This window comes from Chinchilla lanigera, unplaced genomic scaffold (genome assembly GCF_000276665.1).
Source record: "Chinchilla lanigera isolate Chin_1 unplaced genomic scaffold, ChiLan1.0 scaffold00041, whole genome shotgun sequence".
Taxonomy (NCBI): Eukaryota; Metazoa; Chordata; class Mammalia; order Rodentia; family Chinchillidae; genus Chinchilla; species Chinchilla lanigera.
This window is the reverse complement of record NW_004955442.1, coordinates 16337787-16359082: the sequence shown is the minus strand read 5'-3', so window position 1 is coordinate 16359082 and position 21296 is coordinate 16337787. Positions and strand designations below refer to the sequence as shown.

Here is a 21296-nt window from a genome sequence, read left to right as displayed (position 1 = left end):
TCCCATCCATTTGTCCTCAACCTGCCCATGCTGTTATGTTTGGGGTGAATTTCTTATACACATCACATGGTTGGGTCTTTTTTTTTTTTTTTTTTTGAGACAGTGCCTCATTGTGTAGTTCAGGCTGGCCTTGAACTCACTTTGGAGCCCAGGTTGGCCTTGAATTTACAGTAATCCTCCTGCCTCAGCCTCCTGAGTGGTGGGATTACAGGCATGTACCACCATGGCCATCTGGGTCATGATTTTTAATGAACTCTGCCAATCCCTATCTTTTAGTTGTTAATTTAGATAGTTTATATTTAATATAACTATTTGTTAGGGTTTAAGTATATTAATTTATTTTTGTTTTTATCTTTTCTTCTTTTCCTCCATTGCTTTCCTTTTCCTTTTTTTTCTTTCTTTCAAGACACAGGCTCTTCCAGTGTTCCTCAGGTTTGCCTTTAACTTCTGGACTCAAACAATACTCCTGCCTTCAGCTTCCTGAGTAGCTGCAACTACAAGTATAAACCACTGCAGTTAGCTATTGTGAGTTTAAATGTCTTTGCCCCTCCTGCCTCCTTTGAGTTACATAAATATTTTTTAGAATCTTCTTTTGATTTGCCAATCATGTCTTTAAGTGTATCTCTTCATCTGGCTTGGGTTTTTGGTGGCTGCTCTTGGTACATTCTACACACATACCTTACAGATTGTGGTGCCCTAGGCCAGTTCAAGTGAGTTGTACAGATCTTCCTTCCTATATCCACCTGCCCTCTGCCATCCATAGTGGAGCTATCCTAAGTATGTCATCTAGAGGCTGTGTCATACTCCTTGCCCAGCCAGTGGACATGACTGAGAATGGGAGAAGCATCACTGACTCCCCATGGTCTGGCTTCTTCCCTCAATGCTTGGAGGTTGCTTTGTCCACTGTCTGCTGTCAGGAGAACTTGCTGTACTTGTTCTTTTAGGGTGACCACCCTGGTGACAGCATCTCCATTGAAATTTCCTTCATCTAAAAGTGCGTCAATTTCCCATTTTTGCTGGGGAGGCTTTGAATGCATCTGGAAGAGATTTGCATGGGCCTGTGTCCTCCTCAGTGTCACTGACTGCCTCCCCTACAGCAAGGTGGTGTCTCTGGCTGACTCCACAACCTCCTTGCTGCCCTCAGTTTTCAGAAATCTAACCTTGGTTAGAACCTGGTTCCCTGAGTGGGGCAATTGCCATTTCCTGCCTTCCAGGTCACCGATTCTCCCCTTTGTCCTCTCCCTCCTGATGCTGAGCCTCCCCCTCCAGTGGTTTGCTTCAGTTACTATATTTCTCAGTTCTAATCTTTCATTGGGGTTTTCTTCATATTTTTTATTTCTTTGGTAAGACCGTTGTATGCATAGCTCCTTACTAAATCACTTCTGCAGCAGCTGCTTTAGGCAGGCGCTTATGCTGCTGAACTGTATTCCCGGCCTGCAGCTGCTTTAGGATGTCTGTGCCCTAACTGGTATGTGTCACCTTAGTGTTGTCACCTACCAATTGTTTTGTCTCTCACTCAGTTTAATGTCTTCCTGGTTCGTAGTGTGATACGTAGTTTTTCATTTGAAAACTGAACACTCTGGATGTTCTCAGATCCTGGCTCGTATGTTACCCTCTTGTTTTAGGTGGCTGCTTCTGATGGTGCCAGGAGAGGGGCACAGCTGCACTGCTGGTTGGGGGGAATCCAGCTGACATATGAGGGTGTCCTGGTGGCTATGGGAGGTGAGGGCTTTGTTTGCCTGGTATCACCTCACGCCGGCCCTGGGGAGGAGAGCACGCTGCACTGCTGACTGGGAGTGGCACCCGAGGCCCCCAAGTCCCTGCCCACTGCGGAAAGAGCATCCAAGCCCCCCAAAGGGGTCTGGGCTTCCCATCTACCTTTCTGGAGCCAGGCCATCACTCTCATGCCTTCCAGGATGCTCCTTAGCCATAGGGAGAAGCTGTTCTTGGGTATTTTGGTGTTGTCTTCTGGTGTTTCCCAGTTGCTGTTATTTTTGTCTCTATGTCATGAAGTGAGGCAGAAGGAAGACCAGGAACTCACCTTGCTTTGGGGTTGTCGCTGGATTCTGAGGTCCCTTGCTGGTAGCTTCTTTGAGCCACCTCTTAGAGCTACTTGGGTTTGCCTCACGTGTTGTATCCAGAGCTTCTGCATGTCCTTAGTAGGGGTGACAGGACAACATGTTTTCTCTGGATATCTTTTCACAGTGGAAGGCTCAGCTCACCCATTTTACAAAGTCCAGATAAAATAAATGTAGTCAGGCCCAGGCTCAGTGCTCATAGTCAGGGACCAGGACTACGGTCAGGGCCATCGTGACATGGTCCTGCTCTAGCTGCCAGGCAGAGGGTCACATGCTCTGGGTTAATTTTAAATATTTCAGCTGCTTTAATGTTTCCTCTAAGTATTAAGTCACTAATCATAAAAGATGAACTGGGTTTTGCATCTCAGTTTTCTGGTCCATCCTTTTAGTTTCCACAAAGTGCACTTAAACTGCTTAATGCCTCCCGGCTGAAAATGATGGCTTCCTCTCCCTGCCATAGCTGTACACCCCTCTGGAGCCAGCTCCAGAAGACTTGGGTGGTTCAGAGGGCCCACACAGGCCCCTGCTGGGCTGATGACCTGATCCAGTAGCTCTGGCCTGAGGGGAGTGCAGACCAGGAAGGAGTTTGGCCAGGTCTGATGCTCCTCCACCTGGGGCTCCTGGGACCAGGACAGTCACAGACAAAACCTGCTTGGAGTCTGCAAGGACACAGCTTGGGGACCACGTGGAGGTCTGGGCCCTGGAAAACCGGGAGTGAGTGTCTGCCCCACAGGACTGTGCCTGCCTGGTCTGCAGTGGCCCCAGGGCAGGCTGATCAGTAGGGCCTTCATGCTAGTTCACAGAAAGGGGCACTGAACAGGGGAGTGGCCACTTGGGGAGTGGCCACTTCAAGTGGGAGCCTGAGCCCTCATCATGCCTAGGGGAGCATGAGGATTCTGGGGTGGGCACCAGTCTGTAGGGACCTAGGCCCCAGCCCTACAGCTCCATGGCAAGACAGAATGGGGAGGGGGCTCAGCAGCTAGTGTCGCCGGGGCATCTGCCAGGCTGGCGCAGCTGCTTAGCAGCCTGCAGTCCCTGCCTACCCAGGCCTCACAGCTGTGGGAAGCTCCAAGCTGCAGCTGCCCTGAGCTGGCTGAGGCGAGAAACAGGAACGTGTTTACTGTCAGAATCAATGAGGAGAGGTTGGGGGAGCAGAGATAGCTCAGGCCTATGCTGTCCTCAGTCTGCAGTAGCCACTGAGATCTATACAGTGCAACCAAACACCCAGTCCCCAGTCGGGGGAGAAGGCCACCAGGGAGCCCCGACACCCACACCCTGGCCTGCGTTCTCGTACCCGTGCTCACAGTCCCACAGCTACACTTCCTTTCGTGGGGCACAGCCCTGGTTCTGTGGGGATTCTGTTCCCCAGCATCAGTCCTGCGCCTGGCTGCACCATGTGATACTCATACTATAGCCCCCAGGGACCACAATCCTTACCCTCCACCCACAGCTCCTGTGTAGGAGTCTGGAAAGCTAGGACCATCAGCCCATTTCCACCACAATGCCACCCTCTTGGCTCCTGTGAGTCCTTAACCCCACAGGGCCTGCTCCCTGGATGTTACCAAGTCATCCACAGGTCAACCTTGCTTTGGCTGCCAGACTCTGCCCTGGAGCCTAAGTCCACTCTCCATCCCCCAAACCATCTGCACCTCTGCAGGTTATGTACAGAAAGCAGTACCCCAAGGGTTCCCCTCCACACAAGTGTGCAACTCAGTTGTGTGGCTATGAAATGGGGCTTTTGCTACTTGCACTGAGGCCTGGGGACATCAGTGAGAGGTGTCCTGAACAGCTGTCCCTGGTCCTGTTGCTGATGGCAGGTGTGACCTGGGTGGGCCATAGAATGGGTGGTTAGCGGGTCCTTTTGGAATGAGGGCCCAAGGCTAGTAGCATTCTTGGCAGGCCTTGCTCCTAGAAGCTTCCTGCTGCAGATATAGGAGAGGGAGCCATGTGTGGAGTTGGTATGGGGAAGATGGGACCTACTGACCTTGGCACAGGGTGGGCCAGCTAGGAAGGGCCCTTGGGGTCTTACCTGGGGGGTGCCCGGCCTTCGAAGGGGTTGAGGGCCAGCAGGGACAGAGCTTCAGCATTGTTGGCCAGGAGCTTGCCAGCTAGGTGCAGGATCCACTCATTCTGCTCGTAGGTCTGGGGGACAGGGTTTATGAGTCCATGTGTGCGGACCCCATGTGCCAGGTGCAGACCCTTCCATGGCCCTGCCTGTTACCTGCCATCTGCCTGCTACCCTGAGTTCCTTACAACTTGGCTGGAGTGTGGGCATTTGGATTCCCCTAAGGACATATATCTCAACCTTGGCTCCCTACTTCCTGCCAGCTTGGTGTGCAAGGGTCACTCATCATGTGCCTGGGCACCCAGCATTGGTGATGTACCCAAGGCAGGCACTGTCCTGGCTACACCAACCCCATCTGGCTTGGCCTTACCCTCTGAGGCTATATCCTCCTGGGGGTTGTCTTGTTGGCTCGGTGACAGGACAAGAATAGAGAAGGCTCTGTCTTGGAGCTGGTATCACCACCCACCCGCATGCCCACAGTAAAGGTTGATGGTTGTGAGGCCAGGCCTGGTTATCACCTCAGGTGGGGCCCAACCTCTCCTGGGAAGCCATTTTGGGAGCCTCCATGCCCAACGTCCCTGCCATGTGATGGGTCAGGGAGCTAGTAGTGGAACATCCTTACCTGGAAGGCTGCAAACCACATGAGCCAGTCCAGGCGGTAATGGTATGGGGAGATCAGGCATGGCCGCCTCCAGGGGTTGCCTGGTTTACACTTGAACTCATAGTCCTCCCACACGGCATCAGGGGCACTGGCGTTGGTGCTGGCTGTGCCCTGCAGGATCACCTCTGTCCTCTCCTTGGTGATGCTGTAGGGAGAATGTGGCACATCCACGTCACAGATGGGGTGGGAGCTCTGCTTCTCCCTGCAGTGCTAGGGTGGCAGCAGGTGACACGTTCAACCCAGGGCCGGATCAGAGCACTAGGCATGTGGCCAGGGCCAACTGTCCCCTGGGGACCCTCCTCCATACCTTCCAAAGGCCCCATAGGTGTTGACGATCCGCAGTGGATTGAAGGAGGTATTCATGACCTGCTTGGAGCTCAGCAGGTTGATGACCACAGGCACACTAAGCCAAGCCAGCAGGATGCCCAGCGAGAGATTGGCCACACGCCGCACCAAGCAGCCTGGTGGGGGGGTGAGTTCTCATGGCTGGGCGTCCTCTTGCCACCCCTCATCCCCAGCCAAGGCTGCTGCAGAGTCCCCACACAGCAGATACCTCCCCGCCCCTGACATGTGGAAGTGGGTAGGGTTAGGGTCACCTACCATATCTTGGCTTAGGGTTGGCCCCTTCAGCTTCTTCCTTCTGCATTTTTAGGACTCGGTCTTTCAGGCCGCCTGGCCCTGAAGGGAACAGGAACCCCAGTGTGGCATCGTCAAAGCAGGAGAGGCTAGGCACGATGGTCAGCCAGTTCAGAAAGCTCAGGTTCCCGCTGAGGATAAGGACCACCTGGGGATGGGCCCAAGGGTGAAGCAGGGCCATGGGGGTACAGCCTGTGCCCTCCAGCACTGCTCTTGCAAAAGCAGGACTAAGGATGGGCCAGAATCTGCTCTCCTGGCGTTTTTGGACATGAGCCCCCAGGGAACTGAGTTCACCAGGACACAGGATTCTCGGAGTTCAAGGGTCACAGGAGACAGCACAGTGACCACTGTGGGAGCCCTCAAGTCCTAAGAAGGGATGGAATCTGCAGCTGGGCCAGGGTTTGTGCACAGACTTCACCTTTAAACCAACTACTGATACCAACAGGAAAACACACCCACTTTACATGGCAGTTTGGTGGCTTCTGACAAATGTTTACACCTGTACACAGGACATACTGTGGGTATCCTGTCCTGCTGCAGTCTGTCCTTTCTTGAGCTTCCCAGAAAGAGAGTCCTACTACTTCTTCTGCTTAGCAGGATGCAGTGAGCACCACTGTGGGAGAGTATTAACCTGGGCAGGAGGAAAGAGCTCAGGTCCTGTCCCTTCCCCTAGGTGGACATGGCCGAGTCCCTCAGGATGTACAGGACAGGGTGGCTAGGTGGGCTGGGAAGCAGGCACAGGCTGAACTGGTGAGGAAACTGCTTTTCAAAGTGGCAGAAAAATGGCAGCAAGGCTTCAGTCCTTGCAGTGGGACATGAGGGCCATGGTCGTGTCTCACTAACGCGTGGTGTCACCAGCATCTTGACAGTGGTGGCTGGAAGACTGGAGCAATAGTTGATGTCAAAGCTGCTCTGAGCCCAGGTGCATCCATACAGCCTCTTGGAAGTGTGGTTCAAGTCTTTTCCTCTAAGTGGGTGTCTTGTGGCTGAGCCATTCGTTCTTCTTATAGCCTGTCAGACCTGTGCATGCCATGATAGTGTTCTGCAGACACATGACTCATCTTTCTGGCATCTGGTTTTAAATGTTCACAAAGTTCATCAACTTTTACATTTTTACATTTTACAGGTTCATCAACTTTTACATTTTGTGTGTGTGTGTGTGTGTGTGTGTGTGTGTGTGTGTGTATCCCTGTCTGTCCCCTCTAGGAAGCTGCCTATCCAAGACTATTCTCCTCAGACAGAAATGGTGAACGTTTTAGAGCTTTCAATAATAACCAACAGCTGGTGCAGCACTTGCAAGATAGGTTTGGCACCACTGTCCTAAGAGCTTCAGGTCCACTCCCTGTGAGCTTCCAGGGCTGGGGTGGAGGTGTGGTGGGAGCTGAGCTTCAGAAGTCCTCCTTGATGTAGAAAGAGCTGGTTTAGCAGCTACTCTCACTCAGCAGTGAAGGAGTGGAATAGCTGGGCTCCCTGCGGAGGCCCAGGACAGCCAAAAAGGAAGAGGGGCCCCCAGGTGAAAGAGAGGGCTAACAGAGGTGGGTAGGAATTCCTAGAGTTAAAGGAAAATGTGCAGGGATGATTGAGCTCTGTGGTCCAAGTAGAAGGAAGACAAGCACAGAAGAGGAAAGGACGGGAGCCAGAGTGACTGCCACCGGTGGTGTGGTAGACCCTGGACCTGTGGAAATCAGCTTCCTTGTTCCTGGCAGGTGGGACCAGGAATGTCAACCTTAGGATGGCCCTGGTCATATGCTGCTGGCCAAAACCCACATGGTGGAATCCATGCTGGTGGGAGTGGACCAGCCTTGGTTCACAGCCTGTGCTTTAATTACAGCTCATACTCAAGGAATGGGGAGTTTAAGGTCATGGATGCTGATATCCAGTGAGGTGTGTGTGTGCTGGGGCTGGTACAGTTGTCAGTTTTGCGGATTATACTGGTGGTTTATAAAGTATGGGTTCATGACTCTCCCTGAGCTAATTTGGAATATTAGCTTTCCTGGTTCTGAGCCACAAAATAACTTGTTCTTCACTAAGTGTAATGTTGCCCCACCTCTTGCCTGCCCAGGGCCCCAAGCCCATTAGCCCCAGCCTGGCACAAGGTGTCTGGGTAGATGTGATGGGTAGACATGGGCTGCTCTTGCTGAGGCCAGTGACCCAGGTCAGATTCAGGACAGGCGTGGACTGATGTTGTGATGGGGCCTAAGCATCCTTGTACATGAGGTGGATGTGGAGCCCTTTGGGGTGCTTTGGAAGGCTGCTGGAGTTCCTGTGAGGACACCTGAGCATCTTGTATCTGTTCCCAGTGGTTGTACCAGCTCTGGTCTCTCACACTACTCCTATGGCTGGCCTAATGCGCGGGTCCCTGCAGCTGAGAATGAAGCAGCCCCCTTTGTTCATCCAACAATGGCAGATCAAACATCGCTAGATACCTGGAGGTTCCCAGTGTGACTTCCATCTGTGTCTCCCCCCTCATCAGGGCTGGTGACAAAACTCACATAGTTTCAGCTTCTCTCCCTGCTCTGACCCAGAAGGTGCTGAGACCAGAATGGACATCTCTTGGACCAGGGGTCAGAGTGCACTGGGAGGACCTGATGCCCAGGCCTAACCAGAGTAAGTCCCACAAGGGCTGGTGTTTCCTCCACCCTGCAGGAGGGGTTACTTGAGTCTGTCCCAACTGTGCCCTTTTGCTTACACCTGCAAGAGCTTCCCTAGGACTCTGTGGCCCCCACAAAGGCAGGAGAACATGACATGTGGCCTCTGCCAGGGCCCCAGGGAGATTGAGATTCACACAGAGTATTGATCTAGTGACACAATCCTCAGGAATTGCAAGATTCAAAGCCCGCTGGCCTCCATGGCAACTGACTTGCACAACATGGCCCAGTGTTCACTCCACAGCCCAGCTGTACCCTTACTGTCTTCCTTAAACATCTGCACAATGGGGACAAGGATGGAAGGAGACTAAGAGACCGTTTTCCTTAGCATCTCAGCCTGGCCTGCTTCACGGAAATACCTATGATTGGACCTCCCAGGGTGTGTGTCCCACCTCCACTGGGTACAGCTGACTGGAGAAGGGGTGCTGTTCTCCAGGACCTGATACACAGGGTAGCCACCGCTGCAAGACTGCCACTCCCGCTGAGACTCAGAGCCCCACGATTCTCAGCACTGCTGTGATTTCACACTGTGGGGCTGATGAGCTCAGGATAAACTGTGCTGCTGGTTTCTGCTCCAGGGTAGTGAAAAGGGTCATGGTCAGCATGAGGGGATGGAATCTTAAGGGTCAGTACAAACTGCTAGACACCAAACAGACGGAAAAACTGTCCTCAGACACTTGTCTGTGGGTGCTGTGGGACGCCCAACCTTTGAGAGGGGAGTAGAGCATTTCTCAGACCTGGTACGGAATGAGCAGCCCACAGAGCAGGGGATAAGGGAGAAGAGGAGCTAGAATGCATGGGCATAAATGTCTTTGTGTCATGGTCTGAGCCTCAAGTCACGGAAGGGACAGGAGCAGAGGAGTGGGGTGCTGAGTGGGACCTGGTGAGCATGCAGACCAGGATCCAGGATTCTGATGACCCAGATGGACAGACCAACCTAAAAACAGGCACCCTAGCACTTGAGAGGCTGGAGGATTGCTGCAAGTTCAAGGCCAACCTGGGCTACAAAGTGAGTTCAAGACCAGCCTGAATTGTATAGTGAAATCCTGTCTCAAAAAGACATGACAGAACAAAACAAAAAAAACCAGGCACCCAGCAGGCACCCGAGAAGCACCAAGCATTATGAGTAAGGCTAAACCAGCACTTGGGTCAAGGCCTCTGTGGACCTGCCCATAGGAACCTGAAGATAGCACCTAAGGGATGGCAGAGGTGGTGCTCAGAGTCACAAGAGTGTGGCAGTATTGGCAGAGACTGTTGCAAACATAAGCCATGATCAGGAGGGGAAAGCAAACGGAATCAGAAACAAGAAAGTAAGAATGTTAAAATAGTTATTATAAATGCTTCAAAACTGCAACTCTGTTTTCTTTTCAATGTAAGAGAAAAATGAGAGCAATAAGGAAGAACTAGTGGTGATTCCAGAGGCAAAAAGGTGACCTGTGAGGTGGGAAGCTTCCTGAATAAGCTCTGGAACAACTCCAACACTTTATGTGGACACCATGCGTGTGTGAGCACAGGCCAGTGCAGGGGTCAGGGGCTGAAGCAAAGCACACCAGGCTGCAGCAGGAATGTGCAGGGCCTAGTCCACATATAGTTTAAGAGTGGCAGAAAACACATGACGAAAGAGGCCCCCAATTTCCCTAACTTGATGAAAACAAAACAGATAAGGAAGCCTAGGAAACCACAGCCAGGATAGACTCAAAGAAAAGCATACAAAACACATCGTAATTTAACTCCTGGGGAGATAGCCAGAAGGGAAAACATCACAGAGAGGAGGATAGGAACTGTGGACAGCATAGCTGTAAGGAGGCACGGAGAAGACAATGGAAAGGCATGAAAAGATGGGGGAGGCTGAATCTCTTCTCTGCTCACCTGGGATGACCATCTCCTGCCCTTGGAGTGGGCCCCCCTGCTCTTGGACCTTTGAGTTTGGACTAGAATGACAGTATTGGCTTTCCTGGGCCACCAGCTTGTAGAAGGTGGCCCTGAGTGTGAGAATTAGGGAGCCACCGCCCCACCGCCCCACCGCCCCACCGCCCCACAGCCCCACAGCCCCACAGCCCCACAGCCCCACAGCCCCACAGCCATAGCATATTCAGGAGACCTGCATTGTGTACCCAAGGTGCTGCTGGTGTAGCTGTCCGCATGGCCTGTCTGGCAGATGGTGACTTTGAGTGTACCCAGAGGCTGCTGTGTTTCCCAGCTGACCTCAGCCTTGGTGGGCGGCTCTCTACCATTGTCCCTCCAGGACAAAGCATGAGTGTCAGGCCCTTGTCAGAGGAAGACTAGGGAGGCTGAGATGCTTGTCCACATCTGTCACAAACATATAGCTGCCCCTGTGCCCACTGGGGCTGGGATGGCAACTGTGGCCTATGGCTGTGTACACTGAGCAGCCCAAACCCTTCTTCCCATAGATTCTCACAGATGCCCCACATCAGCAGACCCATGTCCATACTGTCCCACTACACGGTTTGGAGACACTCTGGTCTCCTCGGGGCTGCTCTGCCCCAACCATGTGTCAGAACTACCTGGGGGAGCTCTGAGCAACACCCAGATATCCTCATCTTAGAGTCCTCCCTGTTCAGATTCCTGGCCTCACTGTGGGTATGGGGCAGCCTGAACCTATTTCCAAAGACCCCCTACCTGGGGCCATTCTAATGGGAGCTCAGGTGGGGACTCACGCCCAGAGAAGTAGGCCCACAGATCATGGTGTGAGGGTGAAGTCCTGCTTCTAACAGCACTCTGTGGAAAGTCCCTGTGACACTGTCCGCTGACAGAAGCGGACAGATCTGGTTGTGCTCAGATCTCAGATCAGGCTCACATCAGTCCATCCTGGTTTAAACCTCCCACCCCCAATCTGGCTGTTTCTTTAGTAAGAAGGATGGAATTTGGTGTAGAGCAGCCTGAATGCTCTGAGGGGATCTTATCTTTCTTGTTTTTCTCTGAGTGTCCCTGCAGCCCATCTCCTTGGAGGGACATGAATCTCATCACAGCCCATCTGTGTTTACTGAGGGCCGCAGAGCCCCAGATGAGCCTATAGTGTGCTCTGCAGAGGACTCGGGTGAGGCCTGCGCAGTGCCGGGGGTGGAGGAGGAATGTGAAGTAGTGACCCTGGGCCTGGGGGACACAGTCAATGTTCTGGGGCACAGCAACATGATCCTGAAAGGAAGGGGTAGGTTTTGGGGTGTCCTTGCAGAGCTCACAGTTACCAGAGAGAACATGTGCCCACTGGCAGTTTCCACAGAGGATGCTCAGGTGCTCACAGGGACCTCCCATAAGGGACATGCATGTGGAAAAGCAGAAGCACATGGCAGCACATACAGAAGAGGAATCTGGTGTGAGATGTCACACAAGTAAAGTCTAGGAACAGCTAATTGAAAGCCACATGTCCATGCAAAGGGCATGTCACTCAACCTTAAAAGGGAATCAGACCCCATAATGGTGACATAGATAAGCTTCAGGCACTTGGGTTTTTTTTTTTTTTTTTTTTTTTTGGTCTTTTTGAGACAGGGTCTCACTCTGCAGTTCAGGCTGGCCTTGAACTTGCAGTGATCCTCCTGCCTCAGCCTCTGGAATACTGGGATTATAGGGATGTGCCACCATGCCCAGCTAGCTTCAGGCACTTGTGCTCACTGAAGGGGGCTCCAAGGCACACACTGTATGACTCTGTTTGCACAAACATGCAGATGGGGCAGATCTGTGGGGCAGAGCAGACCTCAGCCAATGGTGAGGAGTAGGTCCTGCTTTGTGCTGTGGGGTAGAAGTTCTAGAATCAGGTGTATTGGTTGCACAACACGGAGAATGTGTTTAACACTGCTGGAATGTAGCTTAAAATGGTAGATATTTGTGTTATTTCACTATATCCAAAAAAATGAGGGCATACATATTCAGCTCTGAGGGTAGGGCTGCTGGGACCTGGCCCTGGACCTGCTGAACTGTGGGTACTAATGGTGCCTCCCAAGCCTTTGTATCACTGCAGGAGTCACAGCAGCTGTGGGGCAGGGAGGGTGTCTCTCAGAAGCTGCCTGTCCAAAGCCTCCTCTCTTCCCTCACAGCCTCTGGCAATTCTAAGGCTGAGCCTGCCTTCTCCTTGAGAGGACTATACTCCAGTGCGCTGTGGATGTCCAACCTGGTCTGCGGTGGATGCTGATGATGCCCTCAGAGCTGGGGTACCACACTCCTCTGTCCCTTCCCACATGCACTTCTCCAAGAAGCTGGTGGACTTGTGTCCTTGCAAAACCCTCTGAAGCAGCTGTATAAACTCAGTGTGGGAGGAAGGTGACCTGCTTGCACCCCATCCCTCCCAGAGGAAGGATGCCGGATCTGCGGAAGTTATATTCCTGCCAGGATACCCATATTTGAGAGTGCAGTCACCCCCAACCCCACACTGTGTTGTTTCCAAACTGTCTGTGGGCACCTACTCTTGGGATGACACAGGCTATGCCCTGCCAGTCCCCAGTCCTAGACCACACCCTGCCTAGGGTCCAGAGCGAGTCATGGCCTCTGGCATCTCTGTTTTGTCCTGGACATGGCATGGGCTAGAGAGGATGCCAGGCACACACCTGGACCTTTGAGGTATAGTAAGGAGGCTATTGGGCTGGGCCTTCTGGAATAAGCCCAGGGCCTCAGGTGGAGGATGAGTACCCCCTGCCCCCTGGCTAGGTCAGTGCATCACCACTGTACTAAGAAATGTGTGCGGGGGCTACTTCACGGCAGCAGACCCAGAACAGGGGCCATATCTGGTGCAGATGTGGAAGTCCCCATAGCCTTTGGACAGTGAGGCTGTGGGGTACTTGGCTGCTGGTCTGGGTGGGTGGATATTTATCCTGAAGTCTAATGGGATTCCCACCAACAAAGCGCTGCCTCAGAAGGCACTCTAAGCCACTAGTTCTAAGGTCAGATAACCTCTTCCCAGGTCTGCCCTCATGACAGAACTCTTCCCAGGGCACAAGAGACACAAACCTCACCACTTGTTTAAGTAATGGAACAATTTGCTTCTTGCTAGTACTGGTGGAGCAGCATCAGCTTATTTGGAGAGCAGCAGCACGGGGCAGTGGTCATCACAGCTCAGGGGGCCTAGAAGGTGGATGCCCGCTGAAGGCTGAGCAGACCTGCATTCCTTGCTGAGGCTGTCCAGTGGGGGCCGGTGCACTGCCTTTGTACCAGTACCTGGAGCCAGTGTAGTCAGCTCTATATTTTCTACTAGGAAAAGTTTTAGGAGTTACTGGCCAGGGACTGTTGGCCTATGGAGCCACAGTGAGGACAATTCTCCAGAGGCTGAGCCTCTGCTCAGTACCTCCTCTCACCCCTGGCATCTCAGGACATGGGGCTGAAGATGGTCAGGCTCCTGTGTGCATGGAGCAGGTATAACAGATGCCCCGTCCATCCTCCTGAAAGTGTCCTCCTGAGAGATACCCTTTGGCCCCTGGTCATGAGAAGGAGGAAGCCCTTGGTGTCCGGGCCTTGGTCAGGACTCTGAGATCCACCAGTCCAGGCCAGGCACCTCCTAGGTGTCCAGGCCGTGCTCGGTCAAGTACCCTAGTGCTCTGCATGGAACACGAAGCCTATTAACTCTGTCTGTGGTGGGACAGGTGGGTGGGAAACAGGCTTTGGAACACCCAGATGCAGGAGTATCATTCAGCACTAACGAGAAAGGTGCGGTCCAGCCATGGAAAGACACAAGGACCTTAATCATGTGACTGAGAAAGGCCAGTCTGAACAGGTGACAGTGTGATTCCAATACCAGGATGTTTGGAAAGGGTAGAAATACAATAACAGGAAAGGTCAAGGGCTGTCAGGGGTTAGGGTATGGGGAAGGATGAACAGGCAGAACTCAGCAGAGTCTGGGGGAGAGAGAACGCTATATGACATCGTGGTGGTGGACACATGTCCTCCTACATGAGTCCAAATGCACAGAACATGCCACACAGGAAGGAGCCTGGTATGGGCTGCAGATTTTGGTAATCATGTCACTCTGGGCCATGCACACCAGTGTGAGGAGTTTGTAGTGAGGGGGACAGGGGACCCTCTTTGGTCTCTGTACAAAGTTCACATAAACTTAACACTGTCCTAAGAGTAGTTTTTAAAAAAATTAAATCATTGGAGTGAGAAGAACAGATGAACTGGCAGGGCCAGAGACAGGTTAAGCATTTTAATGTCCTTAAGGTCATCACAGTGGCAAAGATGTGGACAAGGCTCAGGCACTCAGTCAATTGTGGGCCCAGTTTAGACATGGCCCAGCTCAGATGTGAAAATGAGGGCAGAAGGCAGGGAGAAGCTCATAGGTCCACACTCTGTAATGATATGGGACCGTTACAATCTTTTTGGCCAATAAACTTGAAATCAGCTGAAGCAGACAAATTCTGGGACATGGATGCCTCCCAAGGCTGCCTCCCAGAGGGGGAACTGCATGTCCCGCAGCCACGGGAGGATTCTCCCCGGTATTCACAAAGAACCCATGCCAGTGTTGTCTGGGCTAGGGGAACAGGCCACCTTCATCTCCCTGAGCCTTCAGAGAGTAAAGCTGTCCCCACTTGTGTGGGAGGGCGATGCTACAGACGGCAAATCCACATGGCAGTTAGGAGGGAAAACCAGACAGGCTTCATTCACTGACAGCCATGACAAATCCAAAACAAAACACTGGTGAATTAGACCCCATAATATATTAAAATTTACATAGCATGACAAAGCTGGGTTTATTCTAGGAACATAAACTGGCTTGACAATAGTGGGAGTAACGTAACTCACCACATTAAAAAATCAGAGAAGAAAACCCAGGGGACCCTTGCATAACTGACTGAGAACACATCCACTAACCTCAGTGTCCATTCTTCACCACAAAACAGAAACCAAAACTATGAATCGGAACTCCTTGTAAACCAAAGGAAGAGACAGCATGACCCTGGCAGCTCCAAAACCTGCGTGACACTGGCAGATGTACCAGGTACGCTGTGGGGACAGGGGACAAGGCTATGACAGTGGTGCATACTCTATGACCCTGCACAACAAAGGAGAAGAGGTAGGAGCACAACTCACAAAGTGACGAAGGACACCACTGCTGTTCAGAACACCATGGCCACTAGAGACCCACTCCATGAGGTGCCACGTGCACCCTGGCATGGTTGACATGGAACGACCAGTAGCAACAACAGCGTTGAGGATATAGAGCCACGAGGGGCCCGCTCTGCTGGAGGAGGTGGAAAAGGGTACGCCACTTGAGGAAATGGATGTTTTTATAGAGATAAGCACAAAAAATGTCCCCATGGCCCAGCAGTGTCCTTGAGAGCAGGTCCCAGACAGGAGGGTGCACAGAGCCCATGATAGGCTTGTAACAAAAAAATGGGACAGCCCAGAGTCTACAACAGTCTACAACAGGATTTTCCTACTATGGCCCCTGCTGGAGACAGCTTGTCTTCCTGGAGAGTGATGCAAGCATGGGGACAGGTGGCCCAGGGCAGAGACAGCACGTGGGGCTTAGACAGGTGCCATAGTGGAGATGGGTCTGAAGCAAGGGCACAGGTACATGGCTCTGCTGGACTGGGCACAAGTGTTAGAATATGCCATACACTTGAGATTGTACATTTCACTGGATGATGTAGGTTAGATAGAAATTTAAAAAATCTCAACTGTGATTTCCTTGGAAGTTGATAAGTAGATCCTAAAAGTCATAAGAAGTATGGTGGGCTGAAGTCAGCGAGACCCAGAAAGGCGCCTCAGGATAGGTGGAGGCAGGATTGGGGCCAGGTGCCCGCAACCTGGGGAAGACAGTGATGCCGACAGCACACATCCCCAAGGAGACAGCATGAGATGGGCCCCTCAGAACCCCAACTCCCAAGGTACTGATACCTTCATGTGACAGGAAACTTCTGGAATTTAAGGAGAAATTAGGATTGGACTCACCAAGGTAGGGCCATCTGGGCTGGGCTGTGGTGTGTCTAACCCAGACCTGTGCCCGCCCCTTGCCATCCTGCACAGATGTTCTTGGGAGAGAACAGAGCTTGCCTAGGGCCAGGGGATGAGGTGGAGCTGGTGAGGTTGCTCAGAAAGTGCTGGGAGCCAGGCCTGTCTGCCCCAGTCCTCCTTGCCAAAAGGTCAGTGGGAAACCATGGGGTTACTGGCACCTCTGCAGAGGCATGGAGACAGGGTGGTGCCAAGTGGCTGCACTCACCTGAAAGAAGATCTGCAGCACCCCATGGAGGAGGCACAGGCGGCGCCCAAGGAACACAAAGAAGGGCACCAGCAGCTCCAGGACGTGGTTGCTGAACGTCTCAAAGCGGTGGAACCACCAGGGTGACTGGTGCAGGAAGTAGGCCAGGGGGTTGGGCACAGGCTGTGTCTGTGGAGACAAGAGAGACCGTGAGTCTCTATGCTGGTGTGGGGTCTTCAGGGATGGCACATTACCTGGCTCCGGCAGCTCCTGGCCACTGAGGCCTGCACAGGTAGAGCCAACTGGCCTGTCTGAGAAGGGCCAGGGCACTTCGGGGGGAGGTGGGCTTTGAAGCTAAAACAAATTCTTTTCTCTCTGTTATGAAACCTTCATTTAAAGGCAAAAACTACACATTTTAATTGAAGGAGTCACGCTTTTATTATTTATTTACTTGTTTATTTATTTATTCATTTGCTGGGCAGGTTTTATTTAGCCAAGGATACAGACAGTATTCAGGAAAATAAAACAGACGAAACAAAGGCTAAGAGACTGAGATGCCACATGCTACACTGAACCTAATTTTACTCATGATTGCTTTGGGACAAGGAGTAGATCATTCAGTAAAAACATACAGTAAAAACAGAAAGTGTCTTACCATGTACATCTGTTAAACTAAAATAATGATGTACCTTAATTACTTCCACGCACACGAGTCTAACATTACACCTTTTAAAAAAATAAACACAATTAAGACTTCTAGAGCATTTTATAATAACATAATTCCTAGTTTTTTCTTTGTAGATAGATTAAGCACCTCCAAAATACAAATTCCTATGCACAGTGAGTACTTATGTCAAACGAATACTTCAGTATGTGGAGACAGCCTTGGGTGAAGCTGACAGTCGACTTCAGCTACGGAGGCAACAAATCATAGTGCCAAATGCATAAAGTGTAGTTGCAAATAAACTTTTAAAAACTAAGTTAACATTATCATTAAATATAGAAAATATACTGCTTTGCTAAAATAAATGTGATGTTATCAACACTTCACTCTAAAGAATGAACACCAGGACGTGCACAGACATGAATGCCCTCGAGAACAAACAGCTCCTGCATGGGCACTGGGTGAACACAGGTCACGTCGTGAAGCACTACGGGTCATGAGGGTTTCGCCATATACGTCTGTTACCATGAGATAGATGACACATGTGTACCAAATTCGGCATTCATTTTCAGTTGCTGCTGGTATCTTGTTTTAAGAAATGTGTACAGCATGAAAAACTTGAAAATACTAATGAGCGAAAAATGTTTTGGAAAAAAATAGATATTTCTATGCAGTTCTATACAGTCTCACTGTGTAAATGTCAAGGCAGTTTTGTTCCTATAAAACAAATCACTGTTCTAGGATAGAATGTGTTTACTGGTCTTAGTGCATTTCTTTTGTCTCTTCCTGCACTGCATTATTTGCTCGATTCTTTTTGTGTGCAAGTGACATGCCAGGTAAAATGAAAATGATCTCACATGTAAAAAAAAAAGTCTGGATTTTTAAAAACCGAGAACTGATAAAATCCTTACCAAAGGACACCATCTGATTCAAGTAAAAAAATGACTTAAACACTAGGAATAAAAAAGACAAGACGCATTTCATGAGGAACATAGAAAGGTCTGCTGTTTAGTTCAGATGTCTCAGGATGCCGCTGTAGGTCCGTGGGGGCACATGCGGGGATGCCTTCCCGGCCTGCACGACCTTCCGGGGAGACCCCGTGGGGCTGTGCAGCTGCAGGAGGCCTCTGCGCTCAAGCTGCTTGCTCAGCGGGAGCTCCCCGCTGCAGGTCAGAAAGCCCTCCTTGTCACCCCGTTCCCCCACTGGCTCCATGTCTAGCAGGTTGGCATCCTCCCTCCTGCTGAAGAATCTGTCCAAGTAACTGGTGTACGAGTGAGGAGCCATGCTTTTAAACCATGGGTCTAAATCATGAACACGGGCCCTGGGAAGCCTTGCTGCTCACAAGGCTGGTGGCAGGCAGCAGCCTCTGGAGCCCAGGATGGCCCCCACTGCCAGGAGACCCCAGGGCTGCCTGTTGCACTTATCTGAGGACCATGCCTACTTGGGCTCAGGCTTGCTGGGGACCACTCTGCAAGGGAAAGATTGCTTATCTCTATCAGAAAGCACTTAAAGGGGGGCACTTTCCAAGTACCACCCTAGACAGCCAGGTGGAGGGTGCAGTGTCTCTGCAGCATAACTCAATGAAGAGTTTGGCTTCCTTCCTGTCCAAGTTTGCTGGGTTTTATTTTGGGTTCACCAAAGTCTTGGGCTTCTTCTGTCTTCCAAGAGGTGACAGGACCTCCCATAGGGCCACAAAGGTGCTTTTCAAGGGACAGGGACTTGGGTACAGGCCCACAGGTACAGGGTAAGGATGTCATAGCACCAGGTGATGCTAAATAAGCAGAAGGAAGTAGAAGGAGGTCTGCTGCAAGGAGGAGCAAAAGCCACTTGGAGAGAAGGTGCTTTCACCATAGTCCTCTGAGGTGTGGTTCTCTTGGGATTTAGCTATGTGGTACTCCAGAAACCATGAAACCATGAGTGTGGAGCCCTCATCTGTGTGGGCCACAGCGACCTACAGGCTACCCCTCCTGGGCTCCAACATCCCTTGCACTGGTGCACAACCCCTGCTATTCATCTAATCCTTAGGAAAGTAAAACAAAATAAAACCCAGCTCATCTGGACAGGAAGGAAGCCAAACTCTTCATTGAGTTATGCTGCAGAGACACTGCACCCTCTACCTGGCTGTCTAGGGTGGTACTTGGAAAGTGCCCACCTTTAAGTGCTTTCTGATAGAGATAAGCAATCTTTCCCTTGCAGAGTGGTCCTCAGCAAGCCTGAGCCCAAGGACAGGACCCAGAGGCTGAGCCCCTGTGGTTCTGTCTCTAAGCTCAGCCCTGGGACATGGCCCTTCACCTTCTTCCTAACCTGCCACCCCCATAGACCCAGAGAACAAGACCCCAAGGTTTTCCACCAGCGCCAGGACATCCTGATGTGGCCTTGTTGTGGCTCCTGCTGGAGCTCTGGGCTCACCTCGATGGACAGGTAGGGTGTAGGAATCATGGGGTTTAATTCCACCTTGCTGAGCAGAGGAGATTTTCCTTCTCAGGATTTGAGGACTTTTGTGTCCCACACAGAAACAATGATGTTCAAGAGAGATGAGGCATCTAGGGATGGATGACCTCCTGGCTATGATGTGGACTCTGGGCCCTGGAGCCCCAGATGTTCCACCAGTATGGAGGGAAGCAGTGAATGAATGAGCAGCCAGTGCTCCTCTATGGGGCTTGCCTGTGGGCTAAGGGGACACAGAAGTTGTTTGGATCCAGAAAGCCATAAGCCTGTATCACAGGTGGGAAATGGTTCCTGCAAATTCGCTTAAGATTTACCTGAGAGGAAAGAAGAAAAAAAGATTGAACTGGTGTGCATCAGTTCACAAAATGCAGCACATGAAGTAAAACACACTGAGCAGACGCAGCCAAGGGAGGTGGCAGGGGACCAAATCTGCGGGAGGAAGGCTTGTTGCCTATGTCTTCAGGGCATCACTGTAGCCAAGAAGTGAGAATAATGGCAGTGATGACAGTGTTGGTAGCTGATAAAGACTGGACTCCCTGGCAAAGAGATGCCCACCTCTGCTGGATGTCCTGGGCTCTCTGTGGACTGAGGACCTGCCCATGTTATAGTGTCTGCTCTGCAGGCCCAGGGCCATGAGAAGACCTGGCCTCCCCACCTGGCACACAGGGACAAAGCTTCCTCTGCCCTGAAGCCTGGCTGTAAACTATGTGTGGAGGGAGGCAACACTGAACCCTGTAAAACACAAGGCAAGAGCTGAGGTTGCTGGTACCTGCAGTCCTGTGGAGGCACAGCGCTGGCCCATTAGAGTTCACAAGGCGTCACCCCCAGGACACAGTACAGCCCAGACCTGGGGTCACATTTTATAAATCCGTTCTGAAGGGAGACAATCCAAAGTCAGAAAGACAGGACAACAGAAAGGGAGGTGGTTTGGAAGGGGTAGCAGCGTTGGGAGATGTGTGTATCTGTGCTGGTGTTTGAGCGCCTCTTCCTGTCCCTGCAGGGAAAAGTCAAAGGACAGAAAAGCTTGGTCCATTATTTCCCATCTTTGTAAGTACAGATTCCAAGTTGTGGGTTTTAAACCAAAAGGTAACTCTGTAATTCTTGTCTGGAGAATGGGATTCAAGCTCCACATATTTATTTTAACAGAAGACCATGCTGCACACCCCCTGCCCACTAACTGGGACATTAGCCTCACCAATCCAGGTAGAGAGGCCTTGAGGGAAGGCACATGTGTGCCCAAGGCAGGTCCATGAGCTGAAATCTGAATTCTCAGTCTGGTTTTGGGTGACCAACTGCTCCCACACACAGTGCTGATAACACAGTGTCCTGGGGACCCATGAGCTCTTCATGGGGTGGGGAGGCCACCCATGCTGACTGACCACGTGAGACCTTGGGAGGGACACTATGTATCTAGAAGCAGATTGGTGCCTGGGAGCTGGTGCCTGGAGATCTGAGGCCCAAAGTGGTGGCTGCCACCTGGGCAGGGGTGGCAGCCAAAGAAGTCATCCTGTGGGGGTCACCACATGGTTCTTGTGAGCACGAGCTGCTTGGCTGTCAGCTTCCCAAGGTGAAAGGAGGAAATGAGAAAGAAAACAAGCAACACAGTGGTGACTGGGATATAAAAACACTTTTAAAATAGTCAGGCCACTAAACCCAGCTCCCCAGATGGCAGTGGCCAGAGGTCATCACGAGGGTGTGCACACACTGGACCCACCACAGGAAGAGTCTGCATCCCTTGCCCTAGATCCCTAGCTAACTGTGACACTTTCTTCACCAAGATGATACACGGCAAGGGATACCCGGGGACATCCCAATATGGGCCTCCTGAAGACTGGTCCATGAGAAAGGCTCCTCTGAGATTACCCTCAAGGAGGAAGGTCACTCTACGGTGAGGTAAAGTCACCTACTGCGAGGCGAGGTTGCCTGCTATGTGGCGTGGCCATGTGGAGCAGC

At 51.5% G+C, this 21296-nt stretch overlaps 1 protein-coding gene across 1 annotated transcript in view; it reads right to left on the bottom strand.

Annotated features, from left to right (window-relative positions):
* Lmf1 (lipase maturation factor 1) overlaps nt 1–21296 on the bottom strand; it is a 110777-nt gene that overhangs the window by 1825 nt on the left and 87656 nt on the right. Inside the window, exons 6-10 of the mRNA XM_005391597.2 lie at nt 16253–16420; nt 5405–5588; nt 5112–5265; nt 4766–4949; nt 4108–4220 (exon numbers count right to left, since the gene is read on the bottom strand). Coding sequence (XP_005391654.1) covers nt 4108–4220; nt 4766–4949; nt 5112–5265; nt 5405–5588; nt 16253–16420 — 803 coding nt within the window. The remainder of the gene's footprint in view (nt 1–4107; nt 4221–4765; nt 4950–5111; nt 5266–5404; nt 5589–16252; nt 16421–21296) is intronic.